The sequence below is a fragment of the Leucopleurus acutus genome (genome assembly GCF_964270905.1).
Source record: "Leucopleurus acutus genome assembly, chromosome: 9".
In the NCBI taxonomy this organism is placed as follows: Eukaryota; Metazoa; Chordata; class Mammalia; order Artiodactyla; family Delphinidae; genus Leucopleurus; species Leucopleurus acutus.
In genome coordinates this window covers 103,218,436-103,229,425 of record NC_139144.1, presented here as the reverse complement: position 1 = coordinate 103,229,425, position 10,990 = coordinate 103,218,436, and the positions used below count along the sequence as shown (strand labels likewise).

Below are 10,990 nucleotides of genomic sequence, written 5' to 3'. Positions count from 1 at the left end.
TAAAGATGTGTCAACTTGCGCTATTTATTTCCCGTGAGGTGTGCGGGATCCGCAAATCCCAGGGTTGAGACCAGAATTGGGGGGTGCGCACTTTTTCAATGAAATGCATAACATTTTGAATTAACGCATATTCCATTCTTCCCACGGTCCTTCACCCATGGATGATACTCAGTCATCACCTGCATCATCAAACCCAGACTTACTAACGCTAATATAGCAAAGAGTTTAAAAAAAAAAAAAAACACGAGTAAGGTACTAACCAACCAACAGCCCAGCGAGCAACCGCCACGCGCCTCGTGCCTTTTAAGGGCTCAGAGGGCGGGAGTCCACGAACCTCTCAGCGTTCCACCAATCACCGCATCTCTCACACCTTGCCCCGCCTCCTCACCCCGACCTAACCAATCACTGGGGAGCTAGCTTCTCTCCGCCCCTCCCGTCCGCCACCGACCCTTACGAAGTTCGAAGCCTTCAAACCTCACTGGTGCCCAACCGCGCGGTCCCAGTCCGAATTTATTTTTAGCTCCCGGGCAAGCAGCCCCGCCTCTGGCTCCTCCTCTCCACCGCCCCCAATGGGAGAAGGAGTTTCCGTCGCGTCATCGTGCGGGCGGGTTAGAACTGCCCAATCAGCGCTCGGAGAGAACTGGTGTAATTAAAAAGCGGCGGAAGCCGGTGGGAGGGTCATGACGCAGCGAGTTTCAGTCGTGATTTTTCCGGGGGCATCTCGGCGTCCTCTCTTTTTCCGTTTAAAGTAAAACACCGCCCGACGCAACCTCGTGCGTTTCGGGGGCGAGGGCGGCCGCCGCAGCGGGAGTGCGGCGCTGACGTGAGCCTCTGTCTGGGGGCCCTGCGGCGGCGCGCGGTCACGTGGGCGTGTTTGGGGGCGGGGCGCGCGGCGGTTCCGGGCGGTTGGGCGCGCGAGCGAGGAGCCGAGGCAGCCGCGCCCGCCCGCCCCGCCCCTGGATGCCGCTGTGCCCCGGCGCGGCCGCCACCGATCGCAGCACAGGAGCCGCCGCCGCCACGGTTGATGTGGTTGGCTCGGGGCTGAGGAGGCCGCTAAGATGCCGCAGTCCAAGTCCCGGAAGATCGCGATCCTGGGCTACCGGTCTGTGGGTGAGTGGCGGACGCCGTGCGGCCTCTTCGCGCCCGAGCCCGGCCTCGCCTGGGCGCTGGGGCGCGGCGGGCCCGGCCAAGTTTGGGGCCGGCGCGGCCATGTGGCGGCCGCGCGTTTCGTAACCAGCCGCCCGCCGCCGCCGCCGCCGCCACCTCCATCTTGAGCGGAGGCGGCGGCGCGGCCGGGCCCGCGGGGCGGCGGCGGGCGGCCCGGGCGCGGCGGGAAGTGTCTGGGAGGCCGCGGGCGGACGGGGAGCTCAGGTTGGTCCGGGGCCGGAGAGGCGGTACGGGGTCTGCCGCTCGGCCGACTGCCGCGGGGCCCGCAAAGGCAGGAGCCGCACCTGTCCCTTTGCACCTCCCCGCGGCGAGCTGTCGTGATCGTTGCTAGCCTTTCCACCCCCAATTAAAGTCCGTGGGATTTTAACAAAGGAAATAGCACCTTGCGGTTTTTCTGTCTGTGAAGTTCAGCATTTTAAAGAAAACCAGGGACCTAAAGGACGTTTGGCTAGTAAGGGCAAGTTTCCTACGGAAGAAACTCGGAAGAGTCCTCTTCGGAAGCCCCTTAGATGCTGCCAGTGGCCGAAGTAGGAGGGCACAGAAAGGAATTTTTGATCTCTCGGTGTCCTATTTTTCTTTGGGAAAAAAATAAGGTCAGGTACTTGTAACCAGGCTGTTGAAGTAATTCAAAAGTTTCCCCCCCCACCCCCGAAAAATGTTGACATATATTTGCAACTGTTGGTGGCAGTCGCTTTTTTGCCGAACGGAGGTGGTCTGGGGTGGAGTGGAGATGGAATGGGTGCTAGAAGACGAGTGAGAAAAGAGAACCGTTGGACTTAGCCATGCTTCAGGGTGAGGCTTTATGGTCTTTGACAACGGGCAGCCTGGAGAAATTACCTTTATCTTTTCATGTTGTTTTTAAGAAGTAAATGAGCCTCAGGAGAATGTGCGCTTGACCACAGTGGGGCGGGGGCGTGCAAGCAGGTTTGGAGTCTCTGGTGATTGCAGAAGGAGGAAGGCTTGTAACTGCCGGCTGCTCATTGGACGGACTCCCCGAGCTCGCTCGCTTTCTGTTCTGCTTCTTCACCCCCATTTTCCACGGCCAGTGCCAAGGTCTGTGCTCTTTGCCCAAGACTAGCTACAGCATGCTTACTCATCCTTTTATCATCTCTCTCCGTCAAAGGGCTGGGGGGTGCAGGGGGGAGTCAAGATCAGAGGCTGAGAGACGCTTGTGTAGAGATAGGGGTGACTCCTGTAGGGTGCAATGCCAAATCGTGTGGGGGAAGAACAGGTGACAGCGTTAACAGCTGCAGCCATGAAGGAACCGTGCCTCAACTGGAGGCTTTTGAAGTCCCTGACCGTCCCGAATGCCTGTATGGAACCCGGCATCCCACCTTTATTGGCAGTCTGAACCACGGAGCCCTTTGCTTCTCTGCATTTTGAAGTGTGGGACTATAACATATCTAGGCTCTTGAGTGAGTTCTATCTAATCAGATAGAGTGCCCACTAATTAAACGTAGCAGTCTCTGAATAATCAAGTTACAGGTGACCTGTACCTGGGCTACCTGATCTAAACTGGGAGAATGCCCCAAAAGATCCCGACTTATTGACCCCTTGAAATTCTGGAGCTGGTGATTCCAGTCTTCAGTAAGCAAGTCTAGCATTTTATCCCTCTTTTGCTAAAGAAGTTCCTTATGTCCAGTCGAAACCCATTCTGTCTTATCTGCCTTCTAGTCATCATGCTCCTAAAGACCCAGATGTGACACGTCACCCCTTTGCCTTCACTTGACATTTATTTTAAACTGCTGTTAATAAAATACTGTGCTAAATTAGCCTCCAGTGGCACACAGAGTAAGTTCAGTCCCTGTTTTCTGTGCCTTCAGTATGTCATATTGCTATATCCTACGTCATTTTCTCCGTATTTATTTTCATATGTGGTGATTAAAGTGAAATGTATTTTGCAGAGGTTAAATTATTCCCAGTCTTTGCATTTGATTTTACAATTGTTTACCTTTGTTATGAACCAGGACATTTTGTAGTTGTGGGCGCTTTTGTTTTGCCAGCATCAAAAAAGGAGATGATTCCCTGATTCCATGTAGTAGCTACTCTTCAGAGAATTATTCACTATTCAGACTTGAGTTTACTGACACGCTTGCTTGCGAATGGCGCTATGCTAGAGAAATTTGAGTATCTGTGTTTCTTTTCTAGGTTGTGTTACTTTGTGATACTAAGCTGTTGTGTCATATTTACTGGGGGTGGGAAAAGGCTAAGCTAGAAACCACACCTTTCCTAGAATGTTCTTTCGGTTAAATATCTTATGCCAGTTTGACTAGTAAAATACTTGTAAGTTTATTTTAAAAGTTTGCCTTCAGATAAAACTAGCAAGTGCAATGATTGTTTTACTACTTGGCGTTCAAATTTTGTATTTTCTAAAAACATTGATAAACCTACCAGTGAGGAAAATATAATTAATTCTCAGGTAATTTATACAACTCTTTTTTTTCCCCCCTGAAGTACTTTTCCTGTTATTTACAATGTTAAGCCTTTTAGGACACGTCACCTGTAACGCAGGCTGGCTTTCAGGGAGTGCTTTGTAGTAATTGTTTTAGTGGTGGCCAAATGTACCAGCTCCCTTACATCTATTGTTTCTAACACAAACGAGTAGTCCCGTGATAGGAGGTAACTAAACTTAATCGAATTAAAGTTATAGTGTCATTTAATTATCTTCAAATAAAATCTGGCACCTTTTTCACTGGAATGTTCTACAGAGAGCTTTGATAATGGAGTTTACCATTAGACCATCATCAAAAGACTGTCATACGTAAGCCTTAGGGGTTAACAAGCAGGAGGGAATCACAGGAATGTGAAAGATCTCAAGAGAGAAAATGAAACAATTCTGTGGTTTGGTAAAAGGCAATTCAGTAAAAGTAACTCAAATTATTACCTACCTTGTCAAAATCTTTTAGGTAGTAAAGAACATGCATCCTTTGATTTGGATACTTCAGAGGGAAAGATGTCATTAAATTTGTTTCCGGTAGAATATAGTCCAATTGTATTCTGATTTACTGTATATTTTTTAATTATCCTATCCTTTTCTAACACATTGCATTGAATTTTTTTTTTTTGCGGTACGCGGGCCTCTCACTGCCGTGGCCTCTCCCGCTACGGAGCACAGGCTCCGGACGCGCAGGCTCAGCGGCCATGGCTCACGGGCCCAGCCGCTCCGCGGCATGTGGGATCTTCCCGGACAGGGGCACGAACCCGCGTCCCCTGCATCAGCAGGCGGACTCCCAACCACTGCGCCACCAGGGAAGCCCCTGAAAATTTTTAAGGTAAAAAGTTGTGTACCTGTGGGAGGGGATAGTCCTATAGTGACCACCTTGTGTTGAAGCTTGAAATTAACTTTTTTTCAATGTCATACATTGTTTTGTACAAGAGAATAATCAGAGCTTGAATTTGCGATTATGACTTCCCGTGCTTAATGTAATTTTTTAGACTTTTTTTTAAGTATAGTTGACGTACAATGTTTATATAAGTTACAGGTATACAACAAAGTAATTCACAATTTTTAAAGGTTATACTCCATTTATAGTTACTATAAAACACTGGCTGTATTGCCCGTGTTGTACAATATATCCTTGTAGCTTATTTTGTACATAAAAGTTTGTACGTCTTAATCCCCCACCCCTGTATTGCCTCTCCCCACTGCTAACCGTTACTTTTGTGTATCTGTGAGTTTGCTTCTTCTTTGTTATATCAGATGTTACTTTGATGTCCATGTGGGTTATATCGATCCCTACTTACCTTCATCTCCCCGAAAAGAAACTCTACTCATTAGCAGTCAGTCACTTCCCATCCTCTCCTCACCTCAGCCCCTATCATCCACTGATCTACTTTCTGTTTCTATGAATTTACTTATTCTGGACATTTCATATAAATAGAATCATGTATACGTGGTCTTTTGTGCCTGGCATTTGTCGTTTAACATAAGTATTTTCAAGGTTCATCCATGTTGTAGCATGTATCAGTAATTCATTCCTTTTGGTTGCCAAATAATATTGCATTATTTGAATATACCACATTCTGTTCACTCATTTGTCAATTGATGGACATGCAGGCTGTTTCTACACTTGAGCTATTAGAAGTACTGCTGTTCTGAGCATTCGTATTTCACATTTTGTGTGTGTGATTTTTGTGTAGACGTGTTTCGCTTCTTTTAGGTATACTCCTAGGAGTGTAATTGCTGGGTTGTATGGTAATTTTATGTTTAATATTTTGAAGAACTGTCAAACTGTTTTCCAACCATTTTACATTCCAGCCAACCGTTGAAATTGGTTTCAATTTCTCCACATCCTCGCCAACACTTGTTATCTGTCTTTTTGTTGAATTTTTATTATTTTTTATTTATTTATTTTTTTATTGACATATAATACAGTTGACTTACAGCGTTGTGTTAGTTTCTGGTGTACGGGAAAGTGATTCTGTAATATATATATTCATATTCTTTTCAATTATGGTTTATTATAGTGTATTGAATATAGTTCCCTGTGCTATGCAGTGGGACCTTGTTGTTTATTTTATGTATAATAGTTTGTATCTGCTAATCCCAAACTCCTAATTTATCCCTCCCCCTACCTCCTTTCCCCTTTGGTGACCATAAGTTTGTTTTGTATGTCCGTGAGTCTGTTTCTGCTTTGTAAATAAGTTCATTTGTGTCATATTTTAGATTCCACATTTAAGTGATATAGAGTATTTGTCTTTCTGTCTGGCTTAAATTCACTTAGTTTGATAATCTCTAGGTCCATCCATGTTGCTGCAAATGACATTATTTCATTCTTTTTTATGGCTGAGTAATATTCCATTGTATATATGTATCACATCTTCTTTATCCATTCATCTGTCGATGGACGTTTAGGTTGTTTCCATGTCTCAGCTATTGTAAATAGTGCTGCTGTGAACATACTGCATGCAGGGTCATGCAGTAGTTCTATTTTTAGTTTTTTAAGGAATCTCCATACTGTTCTCAATAGTGGCTGCACCAACTTACATTCCCACCAACAGTGTAGGAAGGTTCCCTTTTCTCCACTCTCTCCAACATTTGTTATTTGTTGACTTTTTAATAATGGCCATTCTGACCTGTGTGAAGTGGTACCTCATTGTAGTTTTGATTTGCATTTCTCTAATAATTAATTAGCTCATCTGTCTTTCTTGTACCAGCCATCCTTATGGGTATGAAGTATCATATACTATTTGCAAATAATTTCTTCCATTCTTTGGGTTGTCTTTTCACTTCCTTGATGGTGGCCTTTGAAGCAAAAATTTTAAATTTTGACAAAGTCCAATTTATTTTTTTTCTTTTGTCACTTGTACTTTTGGTGTCATATTTAAGAAACCATTGCCCAATCCAAGGCTATGTAGATTTACCACTATGTTTTCTTCTAAATGTTTTATACTTTTATTTCTTATATTTGGGTCTATGATCTATTCAGAGTTAAATTTTGTATGTGTTGGGAGATAGGAGTACAACTTGATTCTTTTGTATGTAGATATCAAGTTGTCCCAGCACCTTCTGTTAAAAGACTATTCTTTCCTCACTGAATTGTCTTGACATCCTTGTCAAAAACCACGTGACCATAAATGTACGGGTTTATTCCTGGACTCTGTTCCTTTGAACAGAGAAGGACGAAACACGGAAGCGTGAGCCCTCTAACTTAATTCTTTTTTAAGATTGTTTGACTATTCTGAGTCCCTTGTATTTTCATACGAATTTTAGGACTGGCTTATAAATTTCTGCCAAAAAAAAAAAAAGCAACTGGGATTTTGGTGGTGGTCTACAGTTTTGCAAGTATCTTCAATACCTGGTTTAAAAAACAGCTGAATTCTCATATGTGCTTCTGAATTCATTCTATTGCAATATGTTACTTTAATAATTAAAGTATATGAGCCTGCACAGATACATACCTGGGAAAGGAAGGAGCATTTTAATACTACTTTTTCAGGTAATTGTGGGTATTCTTTGACACCATCGAACCAAGACTCCATAAGTGGTAGTTTGTTAGAAGTTAGTTGTAGCATCTAAACTCATGTGGATGAAGTTTGTTTTACTCTGTTACACTGAACTCTGTTGGTTTGTTTGCACTTTGAATGGGTCTGCTACCCATACCTGATTTGGGAACATCGTACGTTGGTAATTCGGAAAATATTGGTTCACTGTTATGCAGATCCTTCCACATTTTGACGCATTTCAATATACCGATATTTCTTTAAATGACATTTTTAATATCACCATCAACCTCAGAAAAATCTAAATATTGGGAAGCTGTTAAGTTCACTCTGAGTGATGCAGAATTCTAATTCCTCTTGAGAGTTCAAATTTGATTGTTGGCAAAATGCTACCAGTTTTACTTAAAATGACAGTCTCATTTCTTTCATTTCCAAGAAAATGTCTGCCAGATACCCACATCTGAAACAATGATAGTTTGTTGGTCATTCTTGCAAGTAAAAATGGTGTTCCATGATAAAAGTGTCTGTTTCAGACCACTTCCCAAACCGTTGCACAAGTGCTTTTCTCCCAGACAGCGTCACACTTCAGTGTGTAGCAGCCATGCTTTATTCATACATCCCATTTTGTCTGCAGAACATTAAAAAGACATGTATTTAAAGGTCAAGATTTAATAAAATAAATAATTTTTACCACTTCCTCAAGGACTTTGTTAAGTAAAAATGGCGTGGCTTTTTTTTTCCTTTTTTGCTGTGGGTGCACGATGGTGAAGAATACAATGACTGTCCTCTACAGTTTGTGACCACTGTCTGATTTGTGCTAAGGGGCACCAGTCTAGCAGTTTTACCCACCACTGGTTTAGCACCATTTGTGCATATATGAACATAGTGGAAAAGGCAAATAATATATGGTATTATGGAAATAGTTTTGACTTGTGAGCCCCCTGAAAAAGTCTCAAGGGACCCCCAGAGTTGTGCAGACTGTACTTGGAGAGCCATCGAAGCATGGTGTGCGGGATCTTGCTGGACTGCTGGTCACTCCTGTTCAAGGGGATGCGGTGACCGCGGTCTTAGAGGAGACTCCAGGAGAGGCCCTGCAGCACCGGACGAGGCCAGGATGGTGAGGCGGGAAAGAACTTGACATGTTGACAGCGGAAGGGATTGGGGCAGCCAGGCGTTGCCAGGTGGGAAGAAGAAGTGGGGTTGGAAAAGGTGGTCAGGAGCTGGCTGTACAGGGACTGTAGGGAAACTTTCCTCCTGTATAATAAGCGGTGAATCACTGAAGCCTGGGGAGAGTTAGAATGTCTAAATGCCGGTTGACTTGGCCTCTCATTGTTGTGTAGTTTGGGGTGAGGTCTTGGTTTTTGACCTGGTACTAGTGAAGCTCCCAAAGAGTAACAAAAATTTCAAGGTGGCAGCACAGCGGGACCTGTGTGCTAATTAACACGGTTTTCAAGTACAATTATCAGCAACTTTATCACAGAATGAGAAATAGCCATCCTACCTGTGATTATGGAGTCAAAAACGTACACCAGTTTCCTTAGCTTAGGGTCTGGAAGAGAGACTTAATAACTTTAATACTGTCCATGAGTGGATTGTACTTGTTTATTTGAATAAATCATAACTGAACATGGACTTGATTGTGCAAGTTAAAAGCATTATGAAATCTCTAGTGCTCACACTTGAGAGAACCTTTATTCTCATTTATTTTGAAGGACCAAATTAAGTCTTAACAGTAGAGTACTCACAGTCTGTCTTAAACTGATAACCGTGAGAATGTAAACTCTTGGGTACCTTTGACATGAATGGTTGATTGATTTAGAAATTTAATTTAATATCTCAAACACAAAGGTCCGGGGATACTATTTTAGTGTTTTAATAATCTTAAATATATATTGGGCATCTGATAAAAGAGAGCGCCACATGAGGCATTGGAATTTGAAGTCTAAATTGGTATTAGTTTAGAACAGAAGTGCCGGAAACCTTGTATTGCACTCTGTGGGCAAGTGAAAGCAGGGTGATTTAAGGATCCTAATAAAACTAACTCGTACAGGTCCTTGGTTGTTTGGCATCCTAACCGGGGTATAATTGAGTTCCCTCTTACCCCCCTGCTCCCCCTCCCCCATTTCTCTTTTTGTTGTGCTTTCTTACTTGCAGAAAGACGCCTCAGGGACTTTTGAAACAGAAATAGGCACTTTAACGTGCTATGTTATGGTCCTGCTTTTTGCAGGATTCAAAGTTGAATGTTAGCTACATGAAGGCATGGTAAATAATTTGTGGACATGGAGATGAAATTAACTGTGACTTTTACAGTTAATATAGTTTTAAGACATGAAAATGCTTTTCTTAGACTTGTATGTCTTGGATATAAATGCATCTGGCCAGTATTTTGCTGGTTTTCAAATCTAAAGCACTTTCGGAATTTATTTTAAAGAGAGTATTTAAAAATATAGTTTCTCTTCAGTCTTGTTCATGATTTATATGAGTGACTGAATGAAAACCCTAGTTGGCAGAATTCAGCCATGGTGGCTGACATCAAGATGGAGGAGGGTTCCAAATGACCTTGGCGGACTGGACACACCACACTAAAATATGGTGCTTCGTCGTGGGGGTAGAAGTGGGATTTCCAACCCACCCTCTGGGAAGAAACTAGATGTGAGTATGGTCTTGAGTACACCAGGGGGCAGGAGTGCCTGACCACAGAGGAGAGCCATGCAAAAGTTCAGAACAGAACATCACTGAGGCGGCTGCTGGAGGAAAGGAGGGCCACAGATGTGAAGTCTTACATTTACATTTCAGAAGAATCTCCTGTATGCAGGAGATGCAGGTGGAGAGACCTGGATTAATTTTCTGAGCAGTTCAGTTGACGGGTTCTCATCGTAAACTAGCTCGGCCGAACTCTGAACCCCAGGCAGAGCGCTGTCTTCAGTTCTGGTGCCCACTTCGAGTAGTGGTTCTTAACTTGGACTTCATGAGCTTTGCCTGAGACTGGGTGCATATTTTCTAGGGAAAGAGTCCAGGACTTTTATCAGCTATCCAGAGGATTTCAGACCCTCAAAGGACTGAATTGCTGAAATGACTGATTGAAGAGGGCAGTGTGTGAGTTAAGTGTATCCCATGTTATTCAAATAGGTGTTCATTACATGTTTGAGTAACCTAAGTCCCTACTATGTGCCAGGCACTGTGTACTTACCACCAAGGACAGGGCAGTCCTGATCTGTGCCCCCAGGGAGCTTCAGTCTAGTGAGGTAGCCACAGTATACAGTTACTACTATTAATAATGATTGGCTGGTGTTTTTAAAGCATTTACTGGTGTGGGATATCTTTAAACTCCATGAGGTAGCACAGGTATGGTGAGGGATGGATTGGTGTTAGTATGTGGGGTCAGTGCAGTTTTAAAGAGCTTTTGAAGAAATAATCTTTATTAATAACCATTCATGCTGATTGATAAATATGCTTTATGTCTCAATTCATTTTCCTAACTTTTTTTTATTACTAGTTTTGGTCAGTCTTAAACTCCATGTTCTCATTAAAGATTGTTTTATAATTTAGGAATTTATCTCTTGTTTGCTTTTCTCTAGCTCTTTCCCACCCGACCCCCAGCCCTCTCCCCAATTTCGGCCACAAATCTAGCAAAATTCACTCTTCATTGTTGCCAAACATATAATTGACTGCAGTTTATCAGTTCTATTTCCTTACCTTCCAACTTGGCTTTACCTATAAATCATCCCAGAGAGATGAATATCCTGTTTTTAAAATCTTTAGGGAAGCAGGTCCATGGCCTTTCTTGTCAGCACTTTCATTTTTTCCTTTTAGCTTAATAACCCAGACAGTTAACAAACTTCTTCATTTATGTAACTCAGATCTTCATGTTATGGTACAA

The 10,990-nt window shown here is 43.4% G+C and overlaps 1 protein-coding gene across 1 annotated transcript in view; it reads left to right on the top strand.

The window, feature by feature from the left end:
- Window positions 1-719: 719 nt before the first annotated feature.
- The window catches only part of RHEB (Ras homolog, mTORC1 binding), a 47,658-nt gene continuing 37,387 nt past the window's right edge, over window positions 720-10,990 (top strand). The window contains exon 1 of the mRNA XM_082845979.1: window positions 720-1,110. Coding sequence (XP_082702105.1) covers window positions 1,059-1,110 — 52 coding nt within the window. The 5' untranslated portion in view covers window positions 720-1,058. The remainder of the gene's footprint in view (window positions 1,111-10,990) is intronic.